Source organism: Blennius ocellaris, assembly GCF_963422515.1.
Source record: "Blennius ocellaris genome assembly, chromosome: 18".
In the NCBI taxonomy this organism is placed as follows: domain Eukaryota; kingdom Metazoa; phylum Chordata; class Actinopteri; order Blenniiformes; family Blenniidae; genus Blennius; species Blennius ocellaris.
In genome coordinates this window covers 11,397,317-11,415,578 of record NC_137667.1, presented here as the reverse complement: position 1 = coordinate 11,415,578, position 18,262 = coordinate 11,397,317, and the positions used below count along the sequence as shown (strand labels likewise).

Genomic DNA, 18,262 nt, shown 5'->3' with positions numbered 1-18,262 from the left:
AGTTCCTCTAAATTAAGCTAAATATTACATACAGACACATACAAAAAACCTTAATTTATTGTCTGTCTTGGCCTCGAGAACTATCCCTGGGATGCAGTGGAGCAGAAACTAGTTCAGTGTCTGGCCATGATCCTCAAAGAGGATGTCAGTTGTTTGTTTGCTTTTTTGTTTGTTGTGATGAAAGCCAAGACAGAAGGACCAGTGACAACCTGCACCCCGAGAAGCTTAGTCCTGTACAAAATATACACAATTTCAATTAATTATATTGTATTTCAAATTCTTCGCTCGATGAAGAGACGGATGCCAACAAACAAGGACTGCAGGCTGTTTTTTAGACGGAAAAGGAGGAATTGAGGAAAGATCCTTATCCGATTCTGAGAGACCTGATATCATGATAACATAAGTTTATTTAATAATATTGCAACATTACAGACAACTGATATGTGGATTCACATTTCACATTGCTTATTGCAATTTATTTGGGGAAATGTACATTGTACAAGATGATAGGAAATTGTACATGAAAATGCTTCTTTTCCTCTTCCAGTAAAACTGGAATATCTCTACCATGACAGAAAAATTTGTTAATTATACTAAAAAGTAACAGTTATACGGGGCACACGCACAACATAATGGTAGGCGTTGAAGAGGTGCTAGACCTCAATTAGTAGGATTTTGGGGGGGGGGGGGGGGGGGGGGGGGGGACTGATTAAAAAAAAAGTGTTAGGAACAAGTGCGCAAACACTGTATAACATTACCTACTGCCCTGATTTTACCCATCATATTGTTAGACTTAAACAAAGCCGAGTGGCATCCTGACCTTAGCTTCAGATGTGGGTTCCAGGTAACAAAGGCGGTTTCCGAGTCCCTCTACTGCCAGGCAGAACTTGCGATGCTCCTTCTGGATGGTGGCCACACACTGGAGCACGACCTCGTCATCCTGCCAGGAGAAGGAGAGGAAGTAAGCACTGAAGCAAAAAAAACCAAAAAAAAAAAAAAACAACAGAAGCCAAACTCCTTCTCAACAGTTTGTGCGTTACATTCTAGATTGTGTCATAATAAATTAAATCTTGGCATTGGGGTACAGTACAAATGCTCACTTAATTCAATAATCAGAACGCAATCACCCACAACATAAAAAGGAGAGACTCTCTAGAGAGAATATGAAAAACAGAAAATAAGATCAATTAGTGTATAACTGTAAAACAGATTTGGACAAAACGAAACCAAAAACCTGTGACATAGACTTTGCTATTAATATAGAAAAGTATAAAATCTCATTCAATCACAGCAACCGATTAATGAACATCTGTATCTGTCAGGGTGGAGTGGGTCAGGCTCTATTTGGCAACACTTGCACGGATATCGATTTGTTTGTGAGTGAGTGAGTGTGTAAGGGGGGAGAGAGAGAGAGAGTGAGAGAGCGAGCATGTCCCCTGCCAGCTCACGTCCCACACTAATCTAAGCTGATGGTTGCCATGGTTGTGGCTCCCACCTCCTTCACAGCCCTATTCATTCAATAGAATTAGATACAAGCTGTGCAGCGCCCACAGACTCAAGAGTAGAGATAAGAGACAGTAACAATGTATCAAACAGCAGTACAATGCACAATATAACCGGGACTTTTTATTGTAACTGCAAAGAAAAAAAAACTATTGCTTGGTCAGATGGTTTAAAGGGGGAAACAATTTTGGTAAATATCTATATTGTTCCCTCTGAATAATAATAATAATAATAATAATAATAATAATAAGCAGAAAATACTCCGTATTTGTTAATTACACACTGTTGTGGGAATTGAATAAAAGAAAACAAAAATCATCTTTTGCCAGACTTTAATGTCCTTTCAACAGTTGTCAAAGTTCAGATCTCATAAGAAGCATAAAGTCCTTAATGATCTTTTTTTCCACATGAGCGATGTGTTCACAAATCTCTCTCACACACACACACTCAACAGCAACAAAGTTAAACAACCGAGCCATATACTGAGATTTGTACCAGATTTGACTTGTGTGTTTGCAGCTATATGAAAAGATCAATGCTGCTTGTGTCCATATGATGTGAGGCTAAATGCAGGTCAGTTTCAAGACAAGGAAAAGAAAGAAAATGGATTTTCTCATTCAATTCTGCACCAGAAAGCAAATAGGCACATATTTTAAGCTCACATATTCATTTTCTTTCTTTTGCGCCACAGATTTATAAAACAACAAGCTCCTCTGCTCTTTTTTCAGATATTCCTAGCATTTCAAATAGTTACGTTTATGTCATCGCTATGTGTTCACAGTCATTTCTGCTTGAGCTCTTACAGCCATTCTTATTAAAAAACTGTCTTTGCCATTAGGATACACCGGAATGCTCAATTCATAACTCAAACCCAATCGACCAGTAGACTGCAAAGTGCGAGAAGATCAGGTTCCATCTCCTCTAACACACACGGTACAACACAGGCATCCTCAAACGTTTATTAACAAAGTTGTTGTGTCACACTTTTATAGCAGAAGTGGCCGTGTGGCAGATCGTGTCACTTCACATGTAAACACCAAACAGCAAGGTGTTATGGATCTTCTGGTTTCCATGGTAACTGTGGCTGCTGTCATTGGTTGCTTTTGGGTGCAGAAGACATTGATAGGGTTAAAGTGTAAGTTGCAAACAAGAAGGTAATAATAATAATAATAATAATAATAATAATAATAATAATAATAATAATAATAATAATAATAATAATAATAATAATAATAATAATAATAATGTTATTTCTTTCATTGTTACTTTTTTTAAATGTAGGCAGATCATTTTGACCTGGTCTTTTCAAAAAGTGGCTCACAAGCCAAATAAGAGTGGGAACGCCTCTATCAGGGAAGCAAAACAATAGAAATACTTCACACCAACTCAACACCACTGCAGAGTACAACATCTAAAATTAGCATATCGTTAAATGAAAACCTCTCAGATTATCTCCAGCAAAATCAAACAATATTACCTCTGCAAGGACACAATTAATGCTGCACCTAATTTAACAGCAAGTAAGTTTATATTGCATTTTGAGAGCAAGACCAAGGGGATCCAGACTCTATATGTCCATGAGAAAAGGTCAAAAATATGTCAAAGCTGTGATACCGCTCAAAAGTAGATCCCTTATTTTTTTAACGAGCCGTTCTTTCCAAGAGAAACTATTTAGCGCTTTTTAGTGGCAGCCAACCCATTTCACCTTCTGTAAAAAACAAACAGAGAAACTTGAAAATCTGAAGGATAGAGAAAATGAGTGAAATCAACAAGAAAACAAATGAACATTAAACAGGTGTTAAGTGAATATCCTGCAGCAAATTTTCTAACAAACGGAGTTCTTGCTTCGAGCTGTTTATGCTGCAAGGTGAAATAAAAACTTGATTACTATTTGAAAGTGAAACACAGTGGGGTTAAATGTCATGAAGGAAATGAAAGAACAAGTTCACACAGCAGTCAACACGAGCAGCACTTCCAACCCTCCCTCGGACTAAACCGTGGACTTCGGGGAGGTGATTACTGACAGCAGAAAGCATTGGTTGTTGGCTGAAAACCACTGCCGCAGCTTTCCTGGTAGACATGATGGAGGAGACACAGTTTGTTGTTCCAGGCTACAGGCAGGGAAACTCAATATGTCCGCAGGATGACCAAAGACTTGTCACCTCTTTAAAATTTCATAAATACTTCTCTTTCTTTTCGGCTGTTGGGGATTCTGGCCTCATTGCCGGCATACTAGTTTCACATGTGCATATACGCCAAGGCTTTTATATGAATGGATAATTATTTGTGTGAACGCGTATCTTATGTAGCTACATGTTCAGGCAAACACAGGCTGCACAATGTGTCAGTAAAGTGCTGCAGCAAAAGCCAGGCATCCATTAAATAAGAATGCATACTTCTATTCAAGATAAGTTTACAAGCACATTCATAATCACATGATTTAGTTTTTTTTGGGGGGAAAGGATTCACTATGAGGGTGCAGCTTCAGGACCAGAAGTGTTCAGTGGTGTATTGAGATCAGAGAGCTACATTCACTGAATGCCACCCGGTCATCTGAGCAGCATGAAGCAACAGGAGGAAGAGCAAGATGGATGATAATGCCAATATAGTTCTAAATAAATACGTATGGGAGAATATAGTGGTGAATATATACAGTGGCCATTGCTCAAAGCTTCGTTCGCTGTGATCGGATCACATTCAAGTAATGAAATGTGCAGACAACCAAGAGACACTTTCTTATAACAGTGTTTCTGTCCGTCTATGCAGTGATCCCTTGAGCCAAAGCCAGAGAATCTGGTGAATCTGAGGCAAAGTGATCCTCACAGCAGCAGTGGGACCATCTGCTAGACAGCTAAAGAGCAGCATCATTACTATGTATAGGGCCCTGGCCTGCAGCAGGAGGAGGCAAGGGAGGGTTGGGTGGCTGCTTTAACCAGCTTCCAAGTGTCGAGCGGGAACTTGACCCTGCCCTCTCCCAGCCCGACCCCGCCCGCACTCCCTACTCCTGGATTGCCCTCTGGATCCCACCAAGTCTCCACTATACTAAAAAAGACTTTATTACCCTGGCGAGAGATTTCCTAGAATGACCCCTCCGACACTGTGGAGTGTGTTTATTCTCTTCGCCAGACTCTCGGTATTTCTCGCAATATTTATTTTGTTCTTGTTCTCCTTCGTTTTTGAAGCAGTCTGCCCGTGTGTGACTCAACAGACAGCAGCAGGTGTGTGCGCACCCCAACACATCCACCGCCCGAAACCCGAGAACTCCAGATGCTCCGCTGTGCCAAATAAACTCCCACAACTCACCCGGCACTGCCACCAATGTGAACTTGAGAAAAGGTGAATCTGTTCAATCCCTCAGCGCTGCTATTTTGACACACATGCTTTGCACATGCTCAGTGGAGACGGACACATGGTGGCTTTGGGAAAGGTAAAAAAGACCAAAAAAACAAAACAATAGCAGGTTAGGAAATAAAAAAGGGAATCGAGAAAATTCCTGCACCTTTGCCTCCTTGTTCACACAGTGTGTAGTCTGCCCAAATGGCTGCCTACTAAGGACTCGTGTTTCTCATAAATGTCAGGCAGGGTGTTAAGTACAGGTTGAGCTTCGTGATTTAAATGAAGCTTAGCTAACAACCTCTAGAGCAAAGCAGATACAGTGTAGATGTGTGAGAACTACAACCTGATAAGCCAAGTTTGGTGCTATCTTCTTTTTTTTTTGTAATCACATTGAAAATGTATTTTCTCGGATGAAAATCATTGGAAACATACTTTTCACTTTGACTTTTTCATGTCAATAGTTTCATTGATCCAACGATTATTCACATTAATGAATGAACAGTACATTGAGTATCTAACCAAAAATATCCAACTTAATAATGAATTCATAAAACCTTACAGAGCCTTCAGGTGAGCAGAAAATGGTGAGTGAAGAATTTAAAAAAAATACAAATGAAATTGACAGTCAAAGGAGAAAGTGAAAAAGTGCAGCCGCAGCAAAAAACACAACAGAGACAAGCATGGAGGGAAAAAGAATGTTTGACATATTGCTGCAGCTTCTCAACATTTTTCAAAAGTCATGTAGTGAATGTGAAAATAATCTGAGATATGAAATAGTTTCATGAGGAAACTCGAGTTTTTCTATATTATTGTAAGCATAAGCATTTTTTTTTTCTTTTCAAATAAATTTGTATGGTCAGCTAATTTGGCTGGATCTGGAGCGTCTGTACAAACAACAATGCATTGTGCAATATTTTTATCTGTAAATATGTGTTTATAAATGCAAGCCTAATTGACTACGGCTGAAATCCAACTCCTCCCAAAATGTTTAAGTAAACAAGAATAACACTGTAATCCTCCCAAACATGCATTAAACCTTGATGATGCTGATTAATTTGGGAACACACTCTGAATCAATAATACCTTTACTTCCAGCAAAAGGTTTGCAGCAAGCCTGCAGCACACCACAGCAATTCATCTTCCCTACAAGTCTGGCTTAAAGCAGCAGCCGTAGTTACAAAGGGTCGGATATAACAGCATACAGCTTTGTCCTAACCCTTGAGGGCCTCCCAGAGGGAAAGCTTGACCACACACAGAATAAAACATTGCACTAATCTGTAAAATACAATGATTTTATAATTAAAATTAAGCAAGAATACTTCAACTAGCGAAACATGTAAAGCATGTGTACATGCTCCATACAACTACAACCAACTGCATAACCAAGCATCACAATCATTCGTGTAATGCACATTATGGCAAATGAAGGCGGTAACAATGGTGAGCTGAAAATGTCATGTTTAAGTGGAGTCTCGGAACTCCAAAGGGAACATGTCAATTGTTTCAGAGCCACATCAAAACAAAAACACCATACAGCAAACATGGGCGTTCTGAGCAAGCTACCTGTTCAACAACATTTAATTGGAATGAACAAATATTGTAGAAATACTTTTGTTCCACGAGGAAAAAAACTAGTGGACTTATGTTGAAAAGGAATATTGTGGCTATGCAACAACAAGGGGTAACCTTACCATTCTCATCAGATTCCCTTTTAAACTCAATGTTAATGAACTCTATGTAATGCAAGACTCCTTGTTTGGTGATATTTTGAGGTCTGATTTATGATTCCTACTAAGCTTCCTCACAATTCACTCCTCTCAATAGAATGTGACAGGTGCTAAACTATTCCCATTTGATTTAAATATACAAATTACAATATATATATATATATAGATCAAATTCTACAGGAACAAACACTTTTCAAGACAGAATTTTTATATGTAATCACAGCCATCTTTTTCCATGAGAACCACACCTGCAATTTTGAAATATTATATAAACATCAAGTTTACGTTGAACCATAGTGCATGGGAGTGTAGCGGCGAGTATTCGTTCCTGACAGCAAGAAGATCCCCTCAGTGGGTATTTCTGTGTGAAGTTTGCATGTTCTCCCTGTACATCATGGTTCAAGTGTTGTCTCTAGTGTTTTTTGTGAGATTCTATACTGTCTCGCGTTCCAGGCTCCTCGGCTTTGTGCTTAATTGCCGTTCACATGTCCTGATGTGATTCACATGTGTGTGTGAGATTGTCGTCACCTGGTGGCTTTGATATGTAATGGGGTTCTCTTTTCTGTTCTGATTGTTGGTCTGTCCGAGTTTCTACATGTCTGTTCTTCAGTGTCACTGTGTCTTAACGCATCAGTGTTCCTCGTGGATTTTGCTCCCTTCAACTTGTGGACTTTGGTTTTGGACTTTGACATTTTTAGTTTCACTTTTTGGGTTCCTTCATTAACAAGCCAAACACAACACTACAGTATTTGTTCTCCAAGTACTTCCGACAATTCAAATACAAGTCTTCAAGATTTCAAAACTTTCGGCTCTCCATTATTTACAAACAGCTTTCCCACTCATGATGAATTTAACATTAAGCTTTCGCCATCATGCGTCATCGTCATGTAATGACATATGACAGGACATTACGTGTGCAGGTGTCCATATGCAAGTGTGTGGGATAGCATCATGGGTCAAAATAAATAATTCACCACACATCTGAGTGCTATATTTAAAAGAAATGAAATCAAATTCCACTGTAAGGAAGGTTTTGCCCCGCAGTACTCCGCTATGGATCACAGCCTCCAAGATTTATATGGTGTTCCCATAACAAATTGGATTTCCTTGGCTTACTTTGTATGCATATTGCTTTAGAGCTCCTTCAAATAATAGAGGTCCCCAGTGCGTGCAAGGCTGAGGCATCCACCTCAGCAGAACTGCTAAAAAAAAAAGAATGGTAGGCCGACTGACAAGCACAGAGCTGGAGCGCCTCTAAAGTCCATCATCCATTCTGATAAGACAAAGCATATAGAGGCAAGATGTAGTGGAGTGTGAAGGAGTGGAGGGAAGAGTTTATGTTTGTGTCTGTGAGGCAAAAGACAGGCAGTGAGAAAAGTGCAAAGATCAGGTGAAGGTAAGACATTCACCGATGGCAGACTTCATCCTCGTTTTCCCCTTGTGTAAACTCTCAGATCATGACATTGGTCAAGAGCGGAAAAACCCCCCAGTGATATTTGTCATACCGGATTCAAACTTTGGAAAAACTTCGGTTATGATGCTGCAAAATTCTCACAAGACCGCAACCTCATAAGGCAGGCACTGTTTCTGCAGTATAGATTTTGCAAAGGTCAGATATTCAGTCCTTGGGCAGACTGAATGACCATGGGAGATCAATTCAATGAGCGCTAATGTGCTTTGCAATACATCAGTAGCAGTCTCTGAAAAGGGAAACCTCCCTCCCTACAAGAGCTGGAAATGCTTTCCAGGTCCACAAGATGTCATCTTCAGACGAAAGCTGCCACGGCTGAATGCTCACAGCAAATAGAAAGTAATGTTTTGTCCTCACTGAAAAGTTGAAGACGTGCGAAACATTAGAAAAATGTCAAGCAGAACTATGTTTCCTTGAGCAAAGTATCCACAAACCTCATATTGACAGAAAATAATTTGATCTCATGGTATAATTTTAAATAACACAGAGTACAAAAACAGAGCTAAAAGAGAATAAATAATGCACATAAATTTATCAGGTGGACTCCAATGGGGAGATTATGTTGTGGTGTGTACCCTAGAGAAACCATTAGGCAATAAGTTTGCTACAGCATCTGTTGAAAAAAATAAGAAGCCTGCCAGCTTTGTTGTTAAGAGTTTTTGTTGTTGCGCCACATGTGGCCAAAAATGTAGGTTTTAAATATTCCTCACTTATAAAACAGCCATTTTCTTTTTTAAATATTCGGTGCACAAAGCATCTGGGTTCACCAGATGCTCAAAACATAAGCCAATAGCAACAGCAAAGAAAAGCTGTTGGGCACAGAACATTTTGCTAATTTTTAATAGGTACAATCTACATAGTGAGCTCTTCTGCCCATCCCAAATGCATATTCTTTTCAAATGCTGCATTTATTTTATGGAAATAATGCCACTTTCCAATGGTAATATTATTGAGAAGCAATGTCACAATTAAATAAATCTACCAAACTCGAATGTTCTCACTTCTTGTGCATACTTTAGATTTTAGCCATAATGAAAACTTCAATGGGATTTGCTTTTGCTGAACTCTGGTGTACAGAGGCAACTCAACTTTATGTTGAACTTTCTCATAAGGCCAGTGTGAACGATAAAACAAAATGCTCATACGAAACAACACTCTTCCATCTCACTGTAATATACAGTAGGGCTTTTAAAGGTGCTTTTAAAAGTTTGGAACAAAAGGAATAAAAAAAAAGCCAACTGTTTGAAGAGGGGGAAAAAAACAATTATGGCCAAAGACATGACAATAAACTGTTCATTTTCATTTAACAACAGCATGCTTCAGAATGACCTTAGGGACACTGAAATTGCTAAGAGGCTCAATGGCTGCACCTTTTTCTGTCCTCAGTTGATTAATGAAGCTAATTATTTGGGTTGAGAGTCCACTCACGCTGCTGCTGATGTTGCTCCTGCTGCTCCTGCTGAGATGCAACTACTAAGTCTGCCCGGACCGCCGCAGCTTACAACTCACTGCACAATCATCCCTGCTGAAACTGATGAGTGTATTCAAGTAAGCAGTAACATCTGTATCACCGGTAGGGTATAAAATCTAATGCAGCATGAAATTATATTGTTGTACGTGTTCTCTGGGAGCAAATTATTTCAACCAAGTATTTTTTGTGATTACATAACTTTGCCAATTGAATCCAGTAGAGCCATATGACTTGCCAAACAGCAAAAACAGGCCACAGCGAAGGGCTAAAGCTGAAAACATTTTATGAAAAAGTAGGCCCGTGGTAAACAAGAAACTGTTTTATAGGTGTTCAAATCCTACACATTTGCATGCAGCATAATTTTCATGATAAATGACACCAGGCCTGCAGGTAAAAGCACAACTAAAGTCCTCACACTTGCCGCAAAGACGGGACCCTTGTCCCACCTCCTTCATGTTTTATGGGGTGTTACGTAAGCTGTCTCCACCGTCCTGACAGCAGGAGACAGAATAATGCAAAGATGAGGAATTCATCTCCTTAGAAGACAACAAAGCCGTGAATGATGAGGGGATTTTTTTTTTTTTTTAATGATATTCAACATCATATATCATTTTGTATTATTTATTACTCTTGAATACAATTATCAAAGGCCACCACGGTCATGCCCCTGATCTCTCGAGCATCAATGAGATGCGCCGCTGGGGAGGGATAACGGTAAGCCATCCCACCGTCACGTCAAGGTTGCGTAAATAACGGGGATTGCAGCCGCTCGCCGTCCTTCACCACTGATGACTAAAGAGAGTGGGAGCTGCCAGAGAGCACCCAGCTTGTTGCTCTGCTATGCACTGCCTGCTCAATCAATACGGAGGAAATCCTTCTCATTCAATCCAGATCAAACTGAAACAGGTTCGCCCGAGGACGGAGGAACACACCCGCCTCGAATTTGGGTGGAAAACTTCCCAAGGGCAGCAACTAATGCAACAGAATGAATGGTGCACACCATCATCGTGAAACCATTCCTCAGACAAGAGACAGTGCCATAAGTGAACCTTGCTAACCAGTACTCCTTGTGGTGTTTTAGGTTCATAAATCTATACTACAATGCTAGACTTTTCCTCGTACATGCGTTTGAACTTGTTTTATTGACTTTGACCTGATGTAAAATGAAATAGTTTCACTTTTTTGGACCAGCTCCAGATCCCCATAACCATGAAGAGGATAAAGCAGTACAGATGGAGGGTGGATGAATTAAGTCAAGCACAAGCCAGTGTTAAGTGTCGTTACCCCGAAAAGACTTTATTAATCCAAGAGGGAAATTCTTTATATCGAGTTAGGTTTGACATCTAATCATACTGTGTCAACTCCTGAAACAAAACAGGTAACTAAAGGCATCACTACTGCAATAATGTCAACACTACCGAAATAAAAATCATGCCACCCCCATTTTTCCTGAAATTAAAAAAAAAGAAGAAAAAAAACCCATCTATGCCATATTATGTGCAAGAAAACATGGAAAAAAGTGACATAAATGGGTTGGATTGGCAAATTGCCAAAATGCACTCTGAAAATATCACAATTAGGATCTAAATCATATACAGAGCAGATTTTTTGGGATGTACTGTAAAATTAATCCTGAACGAAAACCCTTCAATGACCCAGTCCATGACTTTGACATATTAGTCACCATAAAATGCTGTATATTACCATGTGGCATCAAGTATTTAGTTTCTAAATGCTACTTTATCCTTATAAAAAGGGTGTTAAAGTGTCAGTGGTCCTGTGCAGCCCGGCTGAGGCACTGCCCCGGGTGTTTTTTAGTGCCAGGCCAGCAGAGCCGTATGTGCTGTGGAAGCATCATCTTTAAAAAGACTAAATTTAAACCTTCCAAGTCTCGGGGTTGGTATGCAGGAGGCTTCCAGAACAACATAAACTCCAAATAAGCCCTGAGGTGCTACTGCAGGACAGTGAGCTTTCATTCACCTGGTTTGGAAAGGTGCAACAGTCAGTTCACGTTGACGTGCAGTCTTTCTAAAGAGAAAAACCTCACAATTTTACTGAGCAACAAACAAACTGAGGCCAATACCTGTTCAACTATCAGGTTTCATATGACAAAGACATTTAAAATTTGGTTTTGTCTTGCACAACTTTGAACCGAAATAAATATATACGAAAAAAGCTGTTTATTCCTAGACGTGTGGAACTGCGCAGTTGTCACAAGACTTTATCATTCAGTAATAAACTAAGCGGAAACGTATATTTCAATTACTTAAAAAGAAGACAAAAATAAGTAATTCTATCATTTCCATGCGTCACAACTTCAAGTTGATACATTTATGCTTTTTTTCCTGCTATCACAAAAGATCTGCAGTGTGCTATTATAAAGTTACAGAAGAGATGAATGTCTTCTCTCATTGCTGACAGTTTTCCAAGCGTTACACATCAACAGATTGTCCACGCTGAAACTGAATCATAGTGTCCAAGCCAGTCAACACTTCCATGGTATTATTCCATGAGCAGAGTACTTTGCACACTTGAGCCTGTAACATTCATCATCAATGTTCATGCACATATTCTAGCACATTTGGTCTTGTGTGGATTTTTCCTCCTAAAATGTAATCCAAAGCAACACCACAGCTGTTGTTTTTTTTTCACTTCAGACTGACCACAACCTCTGCAGAAGACACAAAGGCTTATTGAGAAATTTCTGACAGTTTGTAATGGGGTGCGTTTCAATTAGCACACTAATTTTAGGGCTTCCTGCAAGGGCACGTTTCTCTCACCACAGAGGTTTGATAACAAGGCTCGGTGGACCTCAGGGGAAGACCCCCCCTTCTGAAATCGCTGTTGTCATCAGATTACCAGGATGCCATTGTGACAGTTGAATCCGAGAGGCATGGGTCAGCATATCACTGGCATCACAAATAGTGGGAGCTGTTAAGTACAAGGGCCTGCCTGCTGCCTTTAACAACCAGCCAGGCCTCCAGGGCTAGCTTATGTAAAGATTAACAACAACCGATTCGTCAACATCTTAAAGCCACGAACCAAACTGAGCGTTAACGGGGAGAGGTCGCTCCCCAACTCAGCGCCATTCAAACCTCCGGAGGTTTGGAGGCCTTTAGAGGACACTTCTGTAATTTTAGTGTACAGTTGTGAGAAGCCTGCAAAGCCCCCTGGAGTATGGGCGAGAGTTAGAACAAAAAGAAAATCCATTAAGAAGAGAAATCACAGCACCGTCTGAGTTTTCCTTGCAACAATTTGATTCTTGACTGTTGAGTCAAGGTGGGCATTTCCTAGCCAAGGAGTGTCTAATAAGAGATGTTATCAAATTGCACAGTGGGAATCAAGGATTTTGAGGACGTGACGCCATGGCTGCACAACGGTACAGTGGTAAGCACTTCTCACTGAAGAATGTTCCTGGTTGAAGGCTGAGGTGAGCCCGAGCGGCCTTTCTCTGAATAGATTACATGCGCTTCCCTGGGTTTTCTCCAGATACTGGCGTTTCTTCAGTCCAATTAAAGCACGTTTAATTGGTGAACTTTAAATTGCCAGTAGGTGTGAGAGTCTGCCTATGTTTTCAGGGTGTACACTGGCAACTGAAAGAAGGATGAATGGATGTGGCAGAACTGAATGAAAAATACGAACAGTTTGGCCATTTTTCACTTTTGGTGATTAGCCTCATGTCTCTTACTAGGTTATGCAAAGGTTAAATTAAATTATTGGTGAGACTTTTGCTCTGTCTCCTATTGTAACAGGTGTTGATTGATGTTTTCCAGCATTTTCTATATTGTTTGGAATAATTCAGCAACTTTCATAAAGAATAATGCAGATGAGCTGTGGTCTAAACTACACAGTTCAAGCTGCTTTCAAGAGCTGGCTGGAGGGTTTCATGGAAAATATGTGTTGCTTACGCTTTAATGAAACCAAATCATTTTTCTACATCACAGCATTTTCCTACGCCTGATTGGGAGAGGCATGTAATCTATTAATGTAAACAACATATTTCAATCTCGTATAAGTGTCAGTGAAACCAAATGGAGCAGAGGATAGGAAAAGCTGTTCCATAAATCTCGTGCCACTCAGTGGGGGTCTCCGATATTTCTGATCAATTTTCATGCAAGCACTAAAATAAAAGCCAAATACAAACACTTGCTATTTAAGTCGGAAACTATACATGCAGGTTCCGTCTCCAGATTTACAGCTTAATAAAAGCTACTCATGCATGTCTTAAAGAGGAAATAAGAGTCATATTAAGGGGTTAGTATGTGACATTAACCAGGTGGTCCTCTGTGGTGAATGGTTATTGCTTTTCATGCATAAAGCTGCAGGAGGCGACGCAGAATGAGGATATTCTCAAGCTACCGCAATAGATATTCCCACCACACCAACATACAAGCTGTCATATCATTTACAAGCATAACTGCTGTGCACAACCGCACCGAGCAGGGACACCGTAAGCAATCTGCGTCAAACAACTAAAATAGTCATGGCCTGCGTGTGAGCACAACTTATTCAAACTCTTCTCCCTGAGGCGGCGAAAAAAGAAGGAGAAACGAGACCTATGAAAAGTAAAATTATGAATACAGCACGACGGTGCGAGGAAATGTTTATGGATCATAACGCACAAACGGACCAGGTTGGGGGGTGACTAAAAGAACGACAGTGGTATTTGTGCCTTTGCACCTGCAGAGGTTTTTCATTCAGATTCCCCTCATCAGGACTCCTGTCGACAGGTGCGCCGCAACCTGCAACCTGCCGCAACTTCCACAGCCGGTGCGCACACGAGAGCAACACTAACCACGGGCGTAAAACCAAAACAAAACAAACCAAAAACAAACAAAAAACTTGCTCAATAATCCAACTTGATTCGCTTAACTGACGAGCCTTCCAGTAAGTGGAGGGGGTGAGTGGAAGGAGGGAAGGAGGGAGGGAGACGGCTCAGTCTGTCCCCGCCGGGGACATTGTCTTTACTTACAGTTCTCAAGAACTGGATCTCATCTTCCCCTTCTCCGCCCTCAGCCATGGCTGCGAAGGAGCCTGCTCAGACTCTGGAAGCCACTGGCAGCCGGCAGGAACGCGACGCTGTGCCTCTCAAGCCGATATTAGCATAGAGCTCGTCCACTACCATATAGGGCAGCCCGGCCGAGCCCCCCACCCCCACCCCTCCCACCTCTCCTACCTACCCCCTCATCCACTCGGCTTCCTCCTCCTCCTCCTCCTCCTCCCTGCGCCCTGACGCCTACAGCAGCAGTGCGGACAAGCGGAGGGACAGAGCATCTGATGATGATGATGATGATGATGATGATGATGATGATGATGATGATGATGATGATGATGATGATGAATGACTGCACTACAGTCCAACTACTTCTCAGATGTTTGCTGCCGGACCCTCGCCGTTGCGTCATCCTGCAATTTGCATGAGATCCCTGTCTTAACAGTCTCGCATGCTGATCCGGACAAGGCAGCATGAGAAGTTAAGCTCTCTCTCTCTCTCTCTCTCTCTCTCTCTCTCTCTCTCTCTCTCTCTCTCTCATACTTACGCTCACACGTGAGCATCAAAGACTTGTTTTTGGATTGTGACAGGAGAAAAACCAACCAGGGATCTTCTGACTTTGAATTTACCTTGATGAAGTGGTGAACTATCCACAGTGCACTCTGCCTCAGCTCAGAAACACTCCACGATGGATGGATGGATGGATGGATGGATGGATGGATGGATGGATGGATGGATGGATGGACCACAACTTGGATGCAGACTGACTGTTAACTTGACACACCTGTTGATCTGCTTCACTACTTCCTGCTCGACTGCATAGCTTTTATCCTGGTTACACAATCCCACAGACCAGTGATTGATAAGTGTTATTACAAATACATACAATGTGATTCTATGTACCTCAAATACCTCAAATGTGACTCAGCATGAATGAAACATCACATATTTTCTCTCAAGTGACTGACACGTCTTTGATAGTGATGACTGGAAATTTTGTGCTCAAGTAATTTAACTGATATGATTTTTTTAAATCACACTTAAAAATACTGCTGTTAGCAAAACACACCTGTAAAAATCACAAAGTAGTCTTCTTCTTCTTCTTCTTCTTCTTCTTCTTCTTCTTCTTCTTCTTCTTCTTCTTCTTCTTCTTCTTCTTCCAAAAATGTAGTGTATTACTGACCATACAATACCATTTGCTTTTAAATACTATTTCCGTTTTACCTTTGTTCTCACCTTTGTCTATAATCATCAATTTCTATCATTTTATGTAATGTGTGAAGCACTTTGAATTGCATTGTGCACATGTTTTATTACAAAATAAAGAAGAATATTATTGAAAAACTGCCTTAAATTATTTGAATGTTCATTAAAACCGTGAGTCTGGCCACGAGCAACTTGTGATTTTCAAGGTGGCAAAGGAGTTCATATGGTGTAAATTGTTTTCAGGTATCCAAGTAAAATCTTAGACTTTATACTGCTGGAACTACAAGTATCAACAACTACTACACAATTTCAGTAACAAATAGTATTTCTAATTCATTACCACCTTGTATAGAAGGTTATTAATATCGGCATATTTTAAAAAAGCAGTTATCCTCATTGTTTTGCAAAGGTGTTGTTTATCATTGGAAGAAAAGTTACACATTATAGCTCAAAACAGTGTGTAAAGTTCTAAATTTTTTAAAACAACTTTTTTTCTGAATGTCTCTGAAAATGAACATGCTTACAAGAAATCTATAGCGATGCAAAAATCTAACTTAAATTTCAGTAGTATTGACTTTCATTCTATAAGCATTTTAATTATGAATATAGCTTATAATTCATACATTTAAAAAAAATAGTTCCTGTATTGTTTGGCGACAGCTAGTGTATATTGAACTATAAAAATAGGAGAGAAGCGCAGCGGGCACTTACGTTGTTTGCTGCCAAGATGTGAGTGACATCTAGTGGTCATCCAGTGATTCTGCAGAGATGCTGTCCAAATCAAAGTTCATCCAACCTGAATCAGTAAGGCCAATAGAGTTTCTACCTGAATATTAACCGAGCTACTTTTACAGACAATAATACAAGACAATAACTAAAACAAGCCCTTGTATTTTTCTATTTTAGTAAGTGTCTTGCTTTGTGTTCTTATGTTTGCACTGTTCATTTTTGTTGTCTAAAAATGGTTTAAAAACCATGCTTGGTGCAACCTGTGATCTAATGGTTTAAATTTAAATTTGTTTCAATTAAATCTTTTTCGAATTCCCTTCCTTCATCATCTACCTTCATTTTCAGAGAAATCTGTGCTGATGTCATTGTTTCAGTGACACCAACAGCTGTTTAGAGTCTGTGCCCGTCTGTTTTCCATCAAAGACAGCTGGCCAGTAGTCAGATTAGCCCAGTGCTCACGGTGACCGGTGTGAAGCCCAGCATGGTGGACAACTGACCTGGATCAAGCCCACGTTCAGTCAACTGCAGCCAGGCAGATGTGACTTACCGGATCCAGGCTAATACAGAGATTAGACTTAAACCTTGACATGAACACACAGCCTCGCCTCAGTATGAGTCGCAGTATTTCTCAGCTTGCCCACACAGTGATCAAATGTAACTAAGTACTGTGCAATTTGGACCTTAGGAATGCAATAGATGCCCTTTAACTAAATCAGAAAAGCTGCAGCTCACAATTTAACGAAACATAACACACAAGACATCCACCAATTCAACAATATTGCAATACATATACGCGCATTTATTGTTAAGAGATTTTAATTTGTAGTATAACTAGTACTACTACCTTGTTTTTTTGTCTGTTAGTTTGTTTGTTTGTTTGTTTGTTTGTTTTTTTAAACACACACGTTTTTTTAATGGATCAGTGCTAGACTTTGCAAACGTTACTTCAACATTCAAATAAAAGAAAATATAACTTTTTAAAACACACATTTTAAACACATGCAGAAATGCCACATCACACTTTGTGCTTCTATGATGCCGCTTTTCACCTGACATTTTCATTTGAAAGTAATGCATTACTAAATGAAGCACGAGAAAGCTAATTGCGTGTTTATATAGATATAGATAGGAGTCAATAAGATTACAATGGTAAGTCCAAATCCTCAGAGAGCCTACCTTCTGTTTGTTTATGTGCTCTCCCTAGTCCCTGTCACTTCTCAGAAGATTAGAAGTATTTAACGTATATCTATGAGCCAATAGGGCTCGTTAAAGCTACGATAGGCTGCACTGATTGGCTGAAACCTGCACAGTGGGAGGGCACTTGTCTGCAGCCACCTGAGTGTCACTGAGAGTGCAACAGAGAGGAGAAGCACTGGAGAAAAGGGATGCTGCCATCTGCCACAAGTAAGTGAAGGTTTCGTGTTTGATTTCATTCACTTTGTGTATGACACGTTTGAACATTAGATTGAAAATACTAAATACAATGGAGAGTTATCTCATTACTGCAACGACTTTGATGCAGGAAACTGAGAGGAATGTTATATATTTATAATGTTTTGTTCACCTAACATGAACAACTGCAAGTTTTGTTCTTTAAAAATGATGTGTTCTTCTCAGTCTCTGGTACATGGACAGTGTTTGTATTGTTTTTGTCCTTTTATTTCATACTCCGAAATGATCATTTCTGCTACATGCATTTTGTTATGCTTGTAATCATGTTTGAATAAATCTAACTTTTTTTTCTTCATGTTTGTGGCAGGTCTCATGACGTGGTGACATTGCTCTGAAGCAACCATTACCTGCTTTGTCTGAGGTTAACAAACACC

The 18,262-nt window shown here is 40.0% G+C and overlaps 1 protein-coding gene across 1 annotated transcript in view; it reads right to left on the bottom strand.

Annotated features, from left to right (window-relative positions):
• Positions 1 to 14,633, bottom strand: part of ryr3 (ryanodine receptor 3) — a gene marked incomplete at its 5' end in the record, with an annotated part of 112,208 nt that extends 97,575 nt beyond the window's left edge. The window contains 4 exon segments of the mRNA XM_080514075.1: positions 821 to 940; positions 14,481 to 14,541; positions 14,543 to 14,591; positions 14,594 to 14,633. Coding sequence (XP_080370201.1) covers positions 821 to 940; positions 14,481 to 14,541; positions 14,543 to 14,591; positions 14,594 to 14,633 — 270 coding nt within the window.
• Between the last annotated feature and the right edge of the window lie 3,629 nt (positions 14,634 to 18,262).